This window comes from Lepisma saccharinum, chromosome 18, assembly GCF_977018435.1.
Source record: "Lepisma saccharinum chromosome 18, izLepSacc3.1, whole genome shotgun sequence".
Lineage (NCBI taxonomy): Eukaryota > Metazoa > Arthropoda > Insecta > Zygentoma > Lepismatidae > Lepisma > Lepisma saccharinum.
Genome location: NC_139246.1, coordinates 18,876,312 through 18,896,412, shown reverse-complemented (window position 1 = coordinate 18,896,412; position 20,101 = coordinate 18,876,312). Strand labels below are relative to the sequence as shown.

At 37.2% G+C, this 20,101-nt stretch overlaps 1 protein-coding gene across 1 annotated transcript in view; it reads left to right on the top strand.

Moving 5' to 3' along the window:
- sno (Protein strawberry notch) overlaps positions 1-20,101 on the top strand; it is a 97,712-nt gene that overhangs the window by 64,295 nt on the left and 13,316 nt on the right. The window contains exons 17-22 of the mRNA XM_083140255.1: positions 3,334-3,436; positions 6,795-6,959; positions 8,185-8,297; positions 8,637-8,808; positions 11,348-11,456; positions 15,189-15,304. Of these exons, the coding sequence (XP_082996381.1) occupies positions 3,334-3,436; positions 6,795-6,959; positions 8,185-8,297; positions 8,637-8,808; positions 11,348-11,456; positions 15,189-15,304 (778 nt within the window). The remainder of the gene's footprint in view (positions 1-3,333; positions 3,437-6,794; positions 6,960-8,184; positions 8,298-8,636; positions 8,809-11,347; positions 11,457-15,188; positions 15,305-20,101) is intronic.

Below are 20,101 nucleotides of genomic sequence, written 5' to 3'. Positions count from 1 at the left end.
ATTTTCAGTACCACCATAGAAAAAAGTATAATTTTTAGTTTTACAATTCCCTTCTCCTGGCCACCTAACTTCCTGGACAGCTACTACATCTAATTTATACTTAACTATCTCATTAACTGTACACTGAAATGCCCCAGGCCGGTAAAGGCTCAGAACATTCCAGGTGCCTAATTTAATATCCTTCTTCCTAACGTAGATCTTATCCTTAGTCCAGAGACCTCCCAAAGTAGTCCCCACCCGGAGATCCGAACGGGGGACTATTTTACCTCCGGAATATTTTACCTTGGGAACATCCATGGCCTTATATTGTTGTTTCTTGACATGTGTTTTTACAGTGCAGAGTTGTCAGCTCTACGCCTAACCCCCAATATGAATGGAGGAACTACTACACAAGACGAACACAAACACATTAGACAGCACAACTACTACACAAGACACACACAAACACATCACAACTACAACAAAATATAAACACAAACACACCACAACTACTACACAAGACAAACACAAACAAATTAGACAGCATAACTACTACGCAAGACAAAACCAACATACTAGACAGCACAACTACTACACATACATACTAGACAGCACAACTCCAACACAAGACACACCATACACACCACCGATACTACACAAGACAAACAGAAACACATTATACAGCATAACTACTACACAAAATAAACACAAACACACTAGGCACTACAACTACTACACAAGACAAACCCAAAAACACTACACAGCACAACTACTGCACAAGACACACAAACACATAACAACCACTACACAAGATAAAACACAAATGCACAACTACTACTACACAAGATTATATATACACACATACACACACATACATACATATACATACATATGTGTATATATACATATATATATATAAATTTAATAACAAATTGCCAAAAATAACAATTTTTTGTATGTTATGTCTGTATGCAATATCTACAGACCGAAACGTAAAATGGATACACATGTTGACAGACCTGCTTAAGCAATTACAAATATCGTATCACAGTGCAAGAAGTATATGTACATCATTGTTCACTTACCGAAAAGGATAAATCATATTCTGCGAAATAATAAAATGCAGGTATAACATTTTGCACAACACATTATAGATAATTTCTGTACACATGAAAAATTCGAATTAACTTCTAAAAAGTCTTCAGTCACAGATTTATTTTGGATAGAGGGTAAAGAAATATCAATAAGCACTTACAGTCCAGTATTTTCATAAGAATTTCAGTAACAACTTGGAAGCTGAAAACTTAAGGTTTAATGTGAAATGCTGAAATGGTACTTTCCTCGTAAAGACAACATTACGAAAAAATAAGCAAGCAGGGTGTGCTTTTATCGGATATGTCGAAAAGGTGAGCATAGTAAAGAGAAAGGTCACTTAGAATACTTTCTCTTTCACAAAAAGTGTTTATTATTTCAAAATATGCCTCAAATCTGTTATTTTTAGTTTGATTCAAGATACAATGCACCACATGGTTATAACTGTATCTTTAATCGAATTAAAAATAAAAATCTGATGAAGAGAGCATGTGTTCTCTCAAAACATCACAACAAAGACTATGTTTTTATGCTTGTAACAGACATGAAGTACAAGAGAAATAATAAGTACATGGATTTACAAAAAAGACAAATACTTACAACTTGCACTACTTCGCCTCTTGTCTCATTTTCTTTTCGACGTTTCAAATTTGCTCTTCTTCTCTCTTTCTTCTGTTCCTTTTCTTGCTGTCTCTGTTCCTTAATTGAACGTGACATCTCTTTGATTCTCTTTATCTCATCTTTCACTTTGAGTTTCTTTTCCAATGGTAGGCGCAATCCCCTGGCTTTGACCAAAGATGAGGCTCTGATGGAAAACAAGAAGTTTTTTTTTCCACCTCCAGTGCAAACCAGAAGCAACAGCAGCAGCACAACAAACACTTACCTCACATTGACGTGGCCTGTGTACCAGCTTTTGTAGCAAAATGTAGCTGACATATACTACTCCATCCTGTAAAGTACCAAGATGTACTATAGCATCTGCTTACCATATGTTGTCACATAACTTTACCATGCATTGTTCGCAAATGTGTGGCTATTTACAGAGTAATGTGAAATAAAATGCATTGTTATTAGTATGAAATTGTAAACCACATTGTAGCCTATACCTAACATACAGCCTAACCCTCTAATGTATTACAATGTAACATATCTATACCATATTATGGAACGGAGGGAGTATATTATAATTTAGTGGAAAATTCTGTTATTTTGTTATAATTTTTATGGATAATCTCAATGCCCTACATTTAAAAAATTAAATGTCTAAATATGCAACTTCTTTGCACTGCAGTTGCCCCGAAATGCACATTTATTAAGGAGGTTAATAAACATTCATGTTCTTCAAGAACCATTTGGAATTTTATATCGGATTGGTAGAATATCAGTTATCAGGATTGGTAAATTTTATATCAGAACTCTATCGGTGTCTGCAATATTTCTTATTGGTCCTTCCCTACTATATTTACAGTCCCGATTAACATATCTGAGCATAAAGTGGACCTAAAACAAACTTATAATTATGTCAAGGTTTCAGTACAGAAACTAGGCACATTTCAGGATCAAAAACAGTATATTAAGTTGCATTTCAGTGTTAAAATGTTAAATACAATCCCAAATTTAATTTGAGAATTATACTTAGTACACAAAATAAAAATTTGCCTTATAATAGCACATTTATGTAATTATCTGGGTATTAAGATTATTCCTGTGTAAAGCAGTACATTTTTACATCTCAAATTTTTACAGAAATAATCAATTTTCTGTGATTTTGCATAACTCAGAGGATAATTCAGACTTAAGAAATTGGTGTGTTGGTAAATAAACTAAATGTCACGTTTTAACAGTTTATATAGCATTTTTTCTGTTCATTACGCATAATTTCAACGAAACCTGGTGGAAATATGTTCCTCTCACCTTTCAAAATTGTAAAAATGAACATCACATGTTGTTTTCCATTTCGAGTTTTTGTCAAAAGAAATATGTCTGTCTCTCTAGTTATAATATATTACGCTTTTCATGCATCGATGTTTGGTATGCATAGAGGTGTAATTTTTTATTTGGCAACTTAATTTTCAACTTTGGCAACTAGGTTTGTTGCATTAGCAGGCAACTGGCAGCTAAGTGGAGTGGTTCAGTTTCAAATATTGTTGTTGGATGCTAGTGCAGACCTCCTATTGATAGAGAATTAATATAACTCAGAAACAATGTGAACTGTTCCTTTCCACATTAACCTTAGCCTTTTTTCTTATTTTGTCTTGATAGATGACTGGCAGGAAAGGACGTGTAATTCAGACAGAAGATGGTCAAATCCAGTATGAATCCAGATCAGAAGCAGATGTGCCTTTGGAAACACTTAACCTGACTGGTAAGATAATACTAGTATATTTCTAATGCAGAATTTTCACAATTGATTTTAGAATTTGTGTGAAATATACCATATTTACTCATGTATTATGCACGGAGTAATTCGGACAGCCAACATGAATCCATGCATGTTTTGACTATGTCACTGTGTAACACATATAATTAAAGAAAAAATATAAAATAAACACTTACGTGAGTGAGTATCGTTGTAAATACAATCTTGTAAGCGACGTTTTGCAGAGCTACGCTCTGCTTGTGGCCAAATCCAGGATTGGGTTAAAAGGTTTTGGATTAAAAGACGTAAAATTACTTAACTGTTAAAAAAAGCCAAGGACTTGACAATACTTCTAAAGGAGCTGTGTTCCCATCCTACCTACATGGCTGACGTAACTGCTGTTACGTACGTGTGTTACATTCCTTCCAATGAGAACTCTTATAGTTTTTCTGAAGTGGCGTGAGTCACTTCCGGCGTGACATGGAGTTTCACAGACTCGTCATCGTTTTTACCCCATCGTTTAAACATTTTGATCAATTTTTCATCCAGGTTGCCGTCGTCCCTATTTAATTTTTTCCCGCTGTCTATACAAATGCATGCTGCCTCATGAATGTTTCTATCGGGCTGTTTAAAATCTCTCGTTGCCACTTCTCTATTTCTAATTTTGTTTCATTTCTATAACATGCTCGGATAGCCCCGTTTTCGGTACCAGTTCTTTAATATCCTTGTCATGCTCATCCCAGCGTATTCCAATGTTCCTCCCAGTTTGCCCGATGTATTCTTTATTACAAGAACAAATTATCCTATATACACCCTTCTCATCCCTGTCCTCGTTACATCCCTTTCCATCCTTTTTGTATTCAGTAAAATACTTCTCAATATTTCGGGGTGCTCTCATTCCCCCTCTTAGTCTGAAGTCTTTTAGGATTCTATCGAACTTTTCCGACATCCCCTTTTACATACAGAATCCCCATGTATTTGTATTCTTCATCCCCTTTTTCTTTGATTTCGCCTTCTTAATTTCTATCCTTATTCAAAACCTTGTGGGCCCCCTTCTTTATTCTTTTCATTTCCTCGGTTTTATAACCATTTTTCATACCCACCTTCATTATCCAATTTTCTTCTTTCTCCTTTTCTTCCCTACAGTTACAAAGTCTACCAGCTCGTATGTAAAAATTCATAAAAAGATTATTCTTAATTTTGTTTGCATGTTCAGAATCTTTGGTATATATCTGTACCCTGCCAATACTTTGTGATAAACCCCGGTTAGAACTCCATCTTTAACTCGTTCGATCCTTAGATCCAAAAAATTGATTTCACCATCTTTCTCCTTCTCACTTGTGAATTTTATTCTACTATCCAAAAATTTCAAAAGTATGATCCAAAATTTCTATTTTCCAGATTATCAAAATGTCATATGACTGTAGAAAACTTCTTACGTCACGTGCTGGCAACATATTTGTTAAAACACTAAAATAACACACAAACAGCACTGACAGAATCAAAATGTCATCGACATACCTACAAAAGTATTTAATGTCATTATTAACTTCATCTAATGCATCCTTCTCAATGAAATGTAAGAATATACTGGAAACTATTCCTGACACAGGGTTACCCATAGCTAATCCTTCTTTCTGTCTGTATATTTTCCCATTGAAACTAAAACAATTGTATCCCGAAACAAGTTGGAACCATCTAACAAACTCCCAGGCCGTAACAACATCAATCCCCTTATCCATAACCCAACGTTGAAGACAGTCCGCAGCTATATCTCGGGGAACACTGGGATATAAGTTAATGACACCAAAGCTACAAATTTCATCCTCCTCGTTTATGTTTATTTCGTCTAATCCTTTCCTCACGTCCCAAGAGTTCTCAACACTGTATTCAGTCTTCCCCCCAATTTTCCTTAATCTCGATACTAAAGTTTTTTTCTAATCTATACCCTGGGTGTTTGTGTACATGGGTATAAGTGGTCTCATCGGGGTCCTTTCTTTATGCATTTTTGGGGTGCCAAAAGCGATAGGAATTTCACCCTTTTTACATTCTTCAATAAGTTTCTTCTTATCCGATCTTGAGAGGGCCGGACTTGTCTCAATCCCTTTCCTAGTTTCATTTCTTATTTTACTAATTAGGTTTCGTTCAATTACTTCAAAGTCACTATTAGTAAAACATTCTTCCAACTTCTCCCTGTATGTTCTTTTCTCCATTAATATCAATTTATTTTCCTTATTGGATCTTATAAGTAGAGGCACATATTTTTGGTAATTAAAAAAGCAAAATTTCGGTACAAAAACAGAGTCGATTTCGGGTTCAAAAGCGGTAAATAAAATGAAATTTCGGTGTTATAGCGGTGAATAATCACATGAAAAGTGCTATATAAAATGACATTTTGGTTTTAAAATTGTGAATATAATCCTAAGTTTGATTTAAAAACTCCACTTTATTACACAAAATAAACTTATCCCTTCTAATAGCACATTTATGAAGTTACCAGAATATTAAGTTTATTCCTGTGTAAAGGGGTTTATTTTTGCTTCTCAAATATTTACAGCAGAATTAATAAATTTTCCGTGAATTGCATAACTCACAGGATACTTCAGACTTCAGAAAGTGTTGCGTCGGTATATAAACGGTAAATTTCGTGTTTAAGAGTTAATTTCGCTTTTTGCAGTTCATTTCGCATTATTTCGTGACAAAACATGGTCACAAAATGCATCTCACACCTTTCAAAAACATGAAAAATTAACACTACAATGTGTTTTTTCACATTTCGTTTTTTCGTCAAAAACGAAATATGCATGCCCCTACTTATAAGGAATAAATTGTTTTTGTCAATAATATATATATTGCTTCCGATACGGGGAGAAAAGTGCTGTGATTTCAGAAATCCAGGATTAAATTAGTACATGTTGTAAACAGCAATATAATATATATATATTGCTTCCGATACGGGTGAGAAATAATAGAAAATAACTTCGTGAGCACTACAAATCCAGAACGTAATTTTGATCTTGCTTTCTTCTACTACAGAGTAAACAAGCCGGTTACAGATGTAAAAGCTTTGGGATATTAAACACATTGGAGGGAGAGGGGTAGAGGTGGCATGGGTTGGTGACATTGTCTACAACTAAGAAAGCCATTTCTTGTAACTAATTGTACTGCACATTATATACAAGATATAATTATTTGTTGCTATTCCCCATCAAAAACCAGAGTGCACATTGTGCATGCATGTGCATTATACATGCATAAATATGGTTATTAAAATTTTAAAATTTTCATAGAGCAAAGTGCAGGTTTTAAATTGGCATAATAAATTGAAATCAACTGCTTAGCATTGTTCCTTTTTTCTTTACAGAGAAGCAAAGGTTTATGGATGGTGAAAAAGATGTAGCCATTATATCTGAAGCAGCAAGTAGTGGTATATCATTGCAGAGTGATAGGCGAGCACGCAATCAACGTAGAAGAGTTCATATAACGCTAGAATTACCCTGGAGTGCTGATCGAGCAATTCAGCAATTTGGTATGTTGTTTTCATGTTTTCCAAACTACGAGTGTAATTTAGTTCAATATTGAAAGCGAAGAGAGAAGTTTACTTATTTAACCCCCACCCATCACGTACATAAAAACTTTTACTAGGAAATATTGTATCTAAGTGTATAGAAAAGTAAAAATCCATTTCCGCTTTCTTTGTCAATTCTCTTCATGGACTTCACCCCTGAAATGATGTCATGCAAAGCAAAGCAATTTAGAGTTATAAGACCATCCACGCTCTGTTCAGATGTAATTGAAACAGATCCTTCAACACCAAGATGGGTTGATTGAAGAATAATGTACGTTAGGGATTTTGTAGATACCAGAATCACTTTTAGTGAAAGTACATTAATCGTGTAATCTTTCAATGATGTTTATTAGGCTGAAAAAAAAGGATACAAAATATGTATATGTACTGATAAGGTGAAGGAAATGTAATATGTTAACTTTAAACATACTTAAATTTCTCTAGATTTAAAATTCAATAATTTTTATAGGCAAAAATAGCAAACATTTTGTGTAGAATATACAAAATTCTGTAATTAGTACTAGTGCCATTATCATTAAACTATAAATAAACATGGCAGCTGATATTTTGCAAACTATCATTATAAAAAATTGCCAAAATTCGGCCACAAAGATATTTTATTTTCACTGGAACAAAAGTTACTGAAATTATTATAGTTTCATTAACACACAACAAACATTTACATAGTAGGTTCATATACAGTATAAAAATGTATATATACATATAATTTTTTATTTGCTTTAACCAAAGTGTTCAAATATTTTACAGGGCTGTTTACCAGAAAAAGCCTTTCTATAGAAAAACACATATCTATTTGTATGGTGCAATTTTAAGTGTTTTTTTAAAAATAAGAATCATGGTTTTTATCCCCCCTGTTCAAGACCCAACAAAATCAACACTTCAAAGGAATTGAAGACCTTTTTATTGGAAATCTGGAAAGGTCTGAAATTGCACTCCTACATGATCAAAGAAAGAAGAGGGGATTTAAGACTTGACCAGAAGATGCAGTACATTTACCAATAAAAAAATAAATAAATGGGTTAGCCGTAGCAAAAATATTAATTTTCTTTGTATGATAAACATAATCTGACACCCCAGATTGAAACCGATCGTAATCAAGCAATGCGAATATCGGGAGTTGCACTCACAATTTTCACTATTTTTACTTTGCTTCATTGTATTGCAGGTAGGACACACAGAAGTAATCAGGTTAATGCTCCTGAATATATCTTTTTGATCTCAGACTTGGCTGGAGAGAGAAGGTTCGCGTCCATTGTAGCTAAGCGACTGGAAAGTTTGGTGAGTATCAGCATTGAAATTAGTGTTTTTTTAAATGTTGTTAATGACATAAAACCTCATTTAACTCAAATGGATATGGACTCCAATTCCAAGAAAGTTCATTATCTTGCTTGAGGGATTAAAAAAAATGTTTGGCTGCTATCCATGATGAGATTCAAACTAATACGTTGTTAACAGTGTAGGGCTCAGTTCTAATTTTACAAACTTGTGAATGCTAATATTAAATGCTGATGGAAACTTTTAGTTTAATTCATAATCGAAAGTAACCCTTTTAGACTTAATTTAGATTTATTTTCTTGTTTACTGCAACCTAATATTTTTTTTATATCAACTCCTTAGGGTGCCCTCACTCATGGAGATAGAAGAGCAACCGAATCACGTGATTTGTCAAGGTTTAACATTGACAACAAGTATGGTCGATCTGCTTTAGAAGCTACAATGAAGACTATAATGGGCTACGAGGCACCTCTAGTACCAGCTCCCAAAGACTACAAAGGAGATTTCTTTAAAGGTACACTGATTTTACTCACACATGTACTCTCTTGCTCAGTATGTTGTTTCAAGGCGGACTGTGTTGTATCAGTTACAATTTTTCTTTTTTTTAAATATATCCTCATTTTGAAGAACCTCCTGGTTTGAGGGCTGTTCCAAAATCAATCTCTGGTTAGCTGGAAAAAATATACCTGTTGTTACAGTAACATGATGCTCTGCCTGTAGTAATCAGTAGTAAGTGCAGGTTTTAAATCAAATTTAGCACTAGATTCACATTTTTTGAAACCAAAATGTCATTTTACACACATCAAAAAAAGTTTGGAAACACCCACAGTACCGGGTATTAGAGAAAGAAAATGAGGACAGTACAGTGAAACGACATGACAATCCCAGTCAAGTGACAGACGAAAAAACAAAGTATGCCATTATGGCGAAAATGGAACAAAAGGATACATCACATGACATGATCTCTGCAAAGCACATGGTCCATCTCAGAAGCGAGTAACGCCTCCTCGTACACGTCTCGGGTCATTCGCACGTCGTGGCATACCATTGATGTGGCTGTCAATGAACTCTTGGTCCATCCTATCCCACTCGTCGGAGGTCATTCAGTGTTGAGGGAGGTGGTACACGCTTCCAAACAGCCCTTTTCAGCTTGTCCCATACATGTTTGATGGGGTTCATGTCTGGAGAAAATGGGGGTCAGTCAATTCGACTGATACCTGCATTGTTGATGAACGCTCCTACAATCCGTGCCCTGTGACAACGAGCATTGTTATCCTGCAACACGAAAGCATCTCCCAAAGCAGCACGAAAAGGCGCAACAAACATTCCAAAATACAGTCCCGATATGTGACAGCATGCATAGACCCTTGGACAGCAACCAGTGGTGTGCGACATCCTATCGTGATACCACCCTCAAAACATGACTGATGATGCCGCTCCACCACATACCGAGCTCAAGTAATGCTACCTGACACTCGCCACACACGTATTCGGCCATTATCAGGTTGCAAACACAGGTGGAATTCATCAGTAAAGAGAACACTGGATCATCGCTGAATTTCCCAGTCGTGGTGTTGTTAAGCCCACCGATATCACACAATACGGCATGTCATGGTTAACAGGGGCACTCTCCAGGGACGTCGTGCATGCAAACGTGCATTATGGAACCGATTAAGAATGGTTTGTGGCACAACGTGTACACCTGTAGCTCCGAACTTGTCATTTCTGAGGTCTGCAACAGTGCGTTCGGGGTTTCTCCGGGCAAGAATTTGGACATAGCGGTACTGTGCTAGGGTGGACGAACAGGGGACGACCACTGCGAGGACGATCGACGACGCCTCCAGTCTCCACATACCATTTCCATGTTTTGGACACGGCAGATACACTCTCACCCACTCGTTGGGCAACTTGACAATAAGAATAACCTTGCTCCACTAAGATGACAATTCGAACATGATTGTATTCTGATATCGTTACTGGAGGCATTTTTCTACCCAGGCAGGTGCGTTTCACTCACTGCAACACAGGGAAACACAATGCGTCTTACCGTACTGACAGCTCGGAGTGGTTGCGAGTTGCACTATTCCCACCCACGCCACACGGTGGTGCTGCTATTTCTGTCTGCTCTGCTGGTAATATCTCGACTGACATCTACCATGAGTTACATGCCAGGCACCGTTCCATATTTCACTGTTTCACTTGTCAACTGGGGTGTTTCCAAACTTTTTTGATGTGTGTATATTCTGCTTTTTCACTGCTATAACAGCAAAATTTTATTTTATATACCAAAAATATGTGCCTCTAGTAATCAGAAAAGTGTTATCTTGCCAATGTCAACTCATTGTCCATTTCATTAAGTTGTGTTGGAATAGAAACCTATTGAAGATGGCAAGCTTTTATCTTGCCAATTCTAAACATAGTAGTTGGTTTCCCTTCACTTAAAACCAAATATATTGGTTTTATTTTATTATTATTATTATTTTATCATTTTAGATGTTTGTTAACTGCATTTTTCCATTTTAGTCATAATTATTATTTGAAATGCTGATTTTCGTGATTAGCCAAAAGAGCCAACAAAATGAAGTAAAATATGCAATAGTATCTTCCAGTTTTGAACTGTATTTTTTTTTTTTACCTTATGATTTGAACGCACAGGAGATATACTACATAGAAATTTAAGCAAATGCAGATTTGATAGCTAAGTTGGTAGAGCAATGCTCATTCCTTCATCCCAACCCTGAGGAAGAATCGGAATCTGTATGAAAATTCAAACAAAAGAATGCAAGAGTTGTGATTTTATCCGTTTTTAATACCAAATTTTAATGTAATGCAATTTTGTTTGTAAATGTCACATTTGTTTGACTTAGTATGAACCAATCAAAAGTTTTATCTTGAAATAGCTCATATCTTGGAAAAATTATATTTGTTTAGAAATATCATTGAGCACAATTGCTGTGTGAAGTGCTTTTGTTGTTGCCCAGATATTTGAAATAAAATTTGCAGCACTGGAAATCTATTGTCGGAAAATTTAAGATAATATTTCCTTTTTCCAGATGTTGCCGATGCTTTAGTTGGAGTTGGCCTTATAATTAATAGTGAGAATATGCCTGGAGTTCTTATGTTGGATAAGGACTACAATAATATGAGTAAATTTCTAAATAGGTAAGTTGGCATTAACCACAACACATTACTTTTGTGAAGATGTAAGACTGAATATGGATTTTTACGTAAATTTTTAATTTTCTTATTTTTCTAACTCGTTATTGGGAGGTAGAATGTATAAATTTCATCTCTCTAGTGTGATTTGGTACAATGTTTTTTGTGCATTGCAGTAAGTTCAAGAAGCATGAGCTTGAAAATAGTCCTACCCTGGGAATCGGGGTAAGAGGCTCCCGCCCACTAAAGGTTAATCTTGTAGAGACAGGGCAAAATTTCACACGTTTCTTGCGGAAGGTTATACAGTATGCTTTACAAGTCCTGCAGGGTTCTAGAAAGCTATAACTTTAAAGTAATAGGTTTATTTCAATGAAATATTGTTTTTTTACACAGAGAAAAATTTAAAATTTTGTTGTGCCCACACTGCTGAATGACATGTGTGCAGGTGATTCCAAGATGGCATCGATGCAGGAAAAAGCTCATTGCGTGTTACGGCTTGCCGCGTTAAAATCTTGTGTTTTGGTGCTGAGAGGGTTCCAAAGAATGTTTGGAAAGCAACTCCCATCAGAGACAAGTATCCAGAGATTGTACGAAAAGTTTAAGGTTACGTGATGTGATTCGCAACATTCCTGACGAGCACTGTCAGAATGCAATTCTCAGATGTAAACGAAGATTGCAAGTGTGTGGACTTGAATGATGCCCAGCTGGAGATCTGACGATGAACCAAACCACATCAGATATTAATTTTAAGGTTTCATCTGTGTAACAAACAATATTTCGTTGTAATAAACATACAGTCAACTCTCGATTCTACGACCCCGGGTATAACGACCCTCTCGAAGTAACGACCCTTTTCCCGGGAACCGTGAAAAATTTAGAAAATTTTGGAAAAAAAAAGTTGAAAAATTGAAGGAAATCGGCCGAAAATGCGTTGTTTTTTCCTCCACTCATTCCCTTTACGAGCGCTCTACCGCTCACAGTTAGGTCTGAACTAAAAATAGACACCACCACACCATGCTTGAGTGATATCCAATAGCACTTGACTTCTGCCCTCCCCTCCCTCAGGTGCGCCAATGTTACCCCACACCCGACTGCTGCTACCCAACGTGCCAGGCTTGTTTTTCCACGCTTGCTCTTGGATACGCGAGAAGAGAAGATCGAATGTGCTTGGATGTTATTTTAAATCGACTTGACTTGTTTCCTTGTCCTAAAAGCTGCTGAAAACTCGCGAGGGAGGGTGGGAGCAGCCCGAAATGACTGCTGGACTTGCAGTCTTTGCCAATGTGTATGGCAGGTCAAGCTCTTTCATTGATAAATACACCACCTTGAGAGATAAGATCGCAGGAATGTTCGAAAATACAGATGCCTGGAAGTCTGGCCCATCTGTCCAGCTCTGACCTAGAGTTCAGCAGGTTCCCGTGAGTGAGCAACTTTCGGCCTAGTAGCCGACAACTTCCGGTAACCGCTTTCATTCAAAACGTGTTCTTTGTTCCCTGCAACACTTCATAAAAAAGCAAAACTGTTAGAGATAATCAAAACCACATAGGTGAACTAAAGATCGTCAACCTGCTTAATGCGTTGTCATCCAGGTTTGCACAAAAGTTTACTTCGATCTTATGTGCATCATAAGTCCCGTTTCCCACTTCATACGTTTTCCTAATTGTGTCGATGTCGTAATATCTGCCAAAAAAGTGTTCCGTTAAACGACTGACTTCTCCCTCTTTTCCTGTCAGCAAACGTAGGGGGGGGGGGGGGGGGGCAATGCAGATTGTTTCAGCCAGGATTTTGTTGCTGATGCGGGCTGATTACAGGCGAGGGTGGAAAAGGAACCACCCCTCTTCCTTTCCTTTGACGTCTAAAATGGGCCAACCAGTTCTGGTTATATTCTTGAAAACTAACAAAAACCATAGAACAAGTAAAAAAAAAAGTAACCCTCTACCCTTTCCCCAGCTCATTCTCCGCCACTGGTGTGCACGGCAATGTTGATAATTGCAGATTTCAGTTTTTATTTATTTATTTATTTATTATTATTTTTTAATGCTGATGTCTGCATAGGAAATATTGCCCGTATCATTGTCTGTTGCATGGTAAAATTTAAAGCAAGGGTCATTTCTTTCTTCTTTACACTGCTGTTAAAAGTTCACTGCTGTTAAAAGTTCCGTCTTTGACAGTTGCGTTATCTTTAAAATGCTGGGACTTTTCTCTTCCGCCACCTGTTGCTCGAACTTCCAGCCAGTCTCCTTGTTTTTACGCTGCACCTGGGGCCAGTGTTTTGTCTAGCGTCTGCAAAGCTCTTGCTTGCCGATAACAGCGATGACTCATCCAGGGCACGCAAAGCTGATTTGATTTGAGGATAATGAAATTCGATCTCCAGAAAGGAATTCTGATAAGCAAATCTGTAAATTTAATTTGCATCGGCTTTTCTTCATAACCATTCATGTGGAGGAAAAAAAAGTGTGTTCAATGTAGGAATGGTCGCTGAGACTGATTTTAAAAAAAAGACATTATTCAAGGGGAAAACGTTTGGAAGGGTGGGTGTTTGACATCGAGAATACTCCTAAATCCAACATTAAATCGTGGTCGATTAACGTGCCAGTAAATAACGATCTACCATTTTGATATGTGAAAATGCGCAGTTTCATGAAGCTTGTTTTCAGTTCATTTTATGCTGATGAGCTAATCGGGACTAAATATACAGTGTAAAGTGAAATTTAATTCCAAACCCGAATGATTATCGACTGCCACGCTGTAGAATATGCATTGGGTGAAAACAGATCGCAAGTTGCGCGTTTCCTTTTTCACGCTGGATTACAATGCAAGTCAAGGAAGGGGTTTTGACTGCTCCCTTGAATGGGGAAGGAGGGCGAATGAAGTTGGTTGAAGCAAAGAAAAGTGACTTTTTTTTTACGATGTATTTTACACAGCCGAACCAGAACGAAAATTACAGCCCTGCCTTTATTTTTTTTTGTCTGGTACCTAGAGAGGTTGTGTTGTTTCTCCCGAGAAATCTAATCTTACCAGTTAATCTTGTAACAGACAATGCTCCAGACAATGCTCCAGTAAACAACCCGTATAAAATCCAACATTCATTCTGCCCGATTATCTCAAGACTTTTGCTGGCACCAGTCTGACTGGTGTCAAAATTCTTCGAGTTTCGCTTGCAATAAGCGAGAGATTGTTTTCCTTTCCATTGCCTGGAAAAGTAACGACTGTGCACAATTGAAATAAAGTAACATTATTTTAAATTCTCTTTTGTGAAAACTTTTTGATGTTGTATTTTCCTTCTCACAACATGCATCCTGTGCATAACAGGTTGTTTAACTACCAGAATAAATGGTGTTACCATCTCCTAGGCATCTTTGTGTCCATTTGAGCTCCCTTTAAGCTGCAAATTGGTGCAAATTCCAATAACGACCCCTTCGAAATAACGACCCTTTTCCCGGGAACTGTGAAAGGTCGTTGAATCGAGAGTTGACTGTATTACTTTAAAAGTTTTTAGAAGGGTTTTTAAAACACTTTGTTTTTGAAAATGCAAATTTTGGGGACAATGACATGACCCTGGGTATCTCTTTACTAAATGTATTAACAATTTTTTGTATATTTTTGGTACTCTTCTTTAAGTTATGCAAAGGTGATCAATAGTGAACACTCAAAGCTAAATTTAACAAACCGTCCCCTTATGTGTGAAATTACGAAATAACCATCGTGAACTGTAATTCCATTTGTGTTTCCTTTCAGGATATTGGGAATGCCAGTGGATCTCCAAAATAGACTATTCCAGTATTTTACAGATACATTAAATGCCATTGTAATGCAAGCTAAGAAAACAGGGCGATTCGATATGGGTATATTAGGTAAGTTTATCATACAGTATTTAATCTTTTCTCAACTAGCTTGTAATTAAGGAACTCACGTTTTCCGCGAAGCTGTTTTACATTATTTTCTATTAATTTCGGTAGCCACTGCCACCATCTTGTTGGTATTTGTTGTATTGTTACTTGGCACGTTCCTGTTGTTTTTTCCTAAATCACTGCTAGGTGTGCTGCTATCACCTGTATGTCTGAGTATATGTCGTCTGCTGTTCACCGGTGTTAATTGCTGCAGTAACGGAAGCCAGGCGTGGTGTGCCTGACCACTATCTATGTTCAGTTCATGGTTGTAGTGCATGATGGTGTGTGTTTCTTTAATTTTTGTGTATATGAGGGTGTGTGCTTTGTATTTGATATGTACTTTCTCAATTTTATGGTTGTGGAATTTGATATGCTTGGCAAGTCTGGTGGTGGGTTGTGCAGTTTTTGCATTTGATAGGTGCTGCTGAATTCTCTCACTGATGGGCCTGATGGATCTGCTGATTTAATGAGCCTTGCACTCGCATTCAGCATCATAGATGTCTAGATTGTTGAGGGGGGAGAGGAAGTACCGTTTATGTTTATGTTTGTTTAGTTGGTCAGCTATTTTGGAGGTTGGTTTGTGTGCTATTTGGATGTTGTAGGGGCGGAGGGCTTTGGTAAGGTGGTTGGGTGGGGTAGGATAGTAGGGAAAGGCAAACCACTTGGTTTTGTTACCGGGATCTGGTTGCGATGGTGGAGCGGGTTGTGTTGATGGTGCAGGTTGTCTGACTTGGATTTCAGCTTTGCTACACCATGTGGAGAGTTGACATTCAGTATATCCATGTTTTAGTGCAAGTTCCGTGATGGTTGCTATCTCGTCCCTCAGGTCTTCTTCTCTGGAACAGTAGAAGGCTCTTCAGAAGAAGTTTGGCCATACGTTGGCCTTTTGCTTGGGTGGATGGTTGCCTGCATCTGGTTTTCTGAAAACTGTGCTTGTGAATTTGTTTCCCTTGCGGCTGATGAGGTCCAAGAAATTGATTTTGCCCTGCTTTTCATGTTCTAAGGTGAATTTTAGCCTGGGGTGAATACTATCTAGTTTTTCCAACAACAGGTTGATCTCTTCGTTTTTTTTTTTTGTATATGACTATGGTGTCATCAGTGTATCGCCCATATCTGATGAATTAGAGTTCCGGAGTTTGGAGTATGCTTTTTTCAGCCAAATGCAATACTATGTTTGCTATGGGAGCCGATAGTGGGTTTCCCAAGGCAAGGCCTTCAGATTGCTCATAGAAATTATTTTGAAATTGTAACGTGGTTGTTGCGTACGTAAGAAAAGATAGCGTAAGTTATTTAAGGAAACGTGCAAAAGGTCCGGGATCAATTATCGTACGTTCGTAGAAACGAATAACAACAAACCAGTTACGAAAGTCACAAAAGTGTTGAGGTGAATGGCCAGCGTTTATCGCTACCGCCTCAGTCTCTTTTGAGAACCAATGAATAAAAGGGGGGGGGGTGCACTTGTTTAAATATATGAGACCCTCCCAAAACTCTAAGCAAAACAAAATATATAATAAATATATAGAGTCACAGAATATCGTGGAAAATTTCACACTATGTCGACCTTTCAATACATATATATATATACATGCGTATATTCATGTACGGGTGTGTACACGGAACGTCACAAAAAGATATATGCGTACCACTCTGATCAATCAATTCATCTTTTCATTTAACACTAGTAATCTCTCGTTCTTTATTAACAAGCAAGGTTCCAAAAACAAAAAAAATGAAAAAAAAAAAGAGAGAGAGTAAAGTTCATTTGTGACCTTAAGTCAGAATTTATTGCGTTAATCTCGCAACGAAGAATGATTAACGTCCCAACAAGAAAACATGTACATCAAAGCAATTATTAACGGGAAACCCGTCTTTTAAATAGCACAAGATTATTTCCAAAATAGGTTCAACAATTATTTCTCCCTCCCGTTTACTCCATAGTTTCTTACATTAGGTCGTTACAATTACGACAACGAACAAGAATATATCCAACCAAACCATAGAATCAGGTAATATCCAATATCTTTAACAAGTTAAATTTCTCAACAACATCTCGCAATAAAAAAGGTTCTTATTCCTTCTTGTAACAATTTATCCCCTTATTTTACTTTGATGCTCTCTCCTTACTTTATACTATTATTTTCGTGCCAGCCAAACATTATCTCTCATTGCATTCCGTCACTCCTTTAGACGCAATAACAAATTACACTAACGTACGCCTTGCTCAATTTGATTAAGAAAATTAGAAATTCTCCTTTACTTTTTGTATGCGACGAATAGTAACGACGACGCACCTGTCCGAACAGTTACATGATTAATTCCATTTTGCATAGTTCCCACAACCCGACACTTATATCTTGTTACTCCCAATTATTTGAATTGGAGATTCAAAGTATTTCAACCCGACGCACTTCACTATCTTTGATATGGCGCAAAAGGAAGGATTTGACACAGTACATACCTCAATACTCCACTCAAAACCATTCCATCTGGTCAATCGAACTCTGCAACTGAAGAATCTAATAGGATTTGGCTTCTTTCTCATATGGTCATGTTTTCCCTCACATTGGTATTACGAAACTCAACTTTCCTCACAATCAGGTTTCCATGTAGACGTTCCATAGAAGTAGTGGTAACGTGTGTCATGTATAATACGACAAACAGTCTGTGCACACGTCAAACTGGACTCGGAACACGCGTATTTGATTCCTCACAAGAAATGTAATCTTTCCACTACTTAACTTCAAGATACGAAGTTTGCGAGTACAATCCACTTTCGGGTAATTATACAAAGTACGGAGATATAGTCTAAAACGAGCAGGTGCAATTAGGATCCAAAAAAAAGGCAAGTCTCGTCCAGCGAGACACCGTTCCCACGCTAATCGCACGTCATCCTCCTTCTTTTTCTCGCTCGTTTCCCTGCGAGGACTTGGCTGTTACGTGGTAGTCGGTCTGATCGGAACTGATTCAGCCTACACGTTCGTGAATGCAGCTCAGGGCAAAGATAGGTGGAGACACCTAGCGGCGACTGGCACAACCAACAAAGCAAGCATGACGCAAGGCGTACTACGAAGGAGGAAATGTGAGGGCTTTCCTACGCGAAATATGACGTAATACTTCCTTAGTATAAATCGCGCAGGAAAAATGTCACAAAATTGATAATTGTGTCTTAAGCACACTTCTAGCAAATTGGCAGTTTCGGCTACTTCCAGTGCAGGGCCTTTGTTTATGTTTAGCCACCTTTCAACTGATGTTAGGGCTAGGTTTATGGGTATTTTTAGCACTATCTGCTTGCACTATGGATGTTATCAGGTTTTTGGCATCGGCACCGTTGCAAAATACATATGAGAGCTTGTGGTTGAATTGAGATATTTTATTTTTGAGCCAGTTGGAAAGATATATGGTAGGGTGGTTGAAGCCAGCTATTATGAGGCACATGCTTTTCACTGCACGTTTCACTATTTTGCTGTATCTGTCTGTGGGGTCCTTTGCGATGGTACTGTAGGAGTCACTGTTTAGTTTTTCCATCACTTTTTTTTGTGTAGTCGCCCTTTTGCATTATTACAAATTGCTTTGTTTTGTCCGATTTTAGGCACCAGCAATCATTAGCGTTAAGCCACTTGCTAAAATCTGATAGAACAGACTTAATTTTCTGATGCACTGGGTTGGGTTTTCTTGTTTTGCTATTGGTGGTCACTTGTTGCAAAATACCGGCTGTTCTTGTTCGAACGCTGTCAGAATCCTGATGTTTGGGAGGGAAACAGGCTGCTTTTTCGGCTGAACATATAAGGTCGAGGGTGTTTTTTTTTTTTTTTATGCACATTAAATTTGTCGCCGAAGGTGAGGAGATCCTTGAAACTGTTGCGGATGTTGAGATTGGTTAGATTAACGATGTTTTTGCTTTGTCCGCCATCTGGGTTGGTCGCACTTTCCTCCTAGGAAGTGGAGTTTGTTGCTGAGAGCACTGATTTTTTATTTTTGCACAGTTTGTAGCATGTACTTAATATTTTCTGTTTGCATGTTCCCACCTTGCGGGTGGTAGTACGGATTTTAGCCTGTTCCTTTGTTGTTCAAATGTGTGTGATAGTTGGCGAATTTCTGTATGTTTGTCAGGTATAACGGCTGATAGAGCACGTTTTTGTGCATTATGGATCACATTTTTAATTTTATAGTTGTTCACATGCAATTTCCACTGGATAAACTTTAAGAAAACATCGCACTGTTTGCAAGCTTTTAGGAATTTTATGTCCAACTGACGCTCGTTTGTTAAAACGTGAGTACCTTAATTATCTATTACTAGAGGCACATATTTTTGGCAAATAAAAAAGCAAAGTTTCAGTACAAAAACTGAGTCAATTTCGGGTTCAAAAGCGGTAAATAAAATAAAATATCGGTGTTATAGCGGTGAATAATCACGTCAAAAGTGCTATATAAAATTACATTTTGGTTTTAAAATTGTGAATATAATCCTAAATTTGATTTTAATACAACACTTATTCCACAGAACTAACATTTCACTTCTAATAGCACATTTATGTAGTTATCAGAGTATTAAGTTTTTTTCTGTGTAAGAGAGTCCATTTTTGCTTCTTCAATATTAACAGCAGAATTAATAAATTTTCCGGGAATTGCATAACTCTCAGGATAATTCAGACCTCAGAAGGTGTCGCGTCTGTGAATAAACCCTGAATTTCGTGTTTAAGAGTTAATTTAGCTTTTTGCAGTTCATTTCGCATTATTTCGTGACAAAACATGGTCACAAAA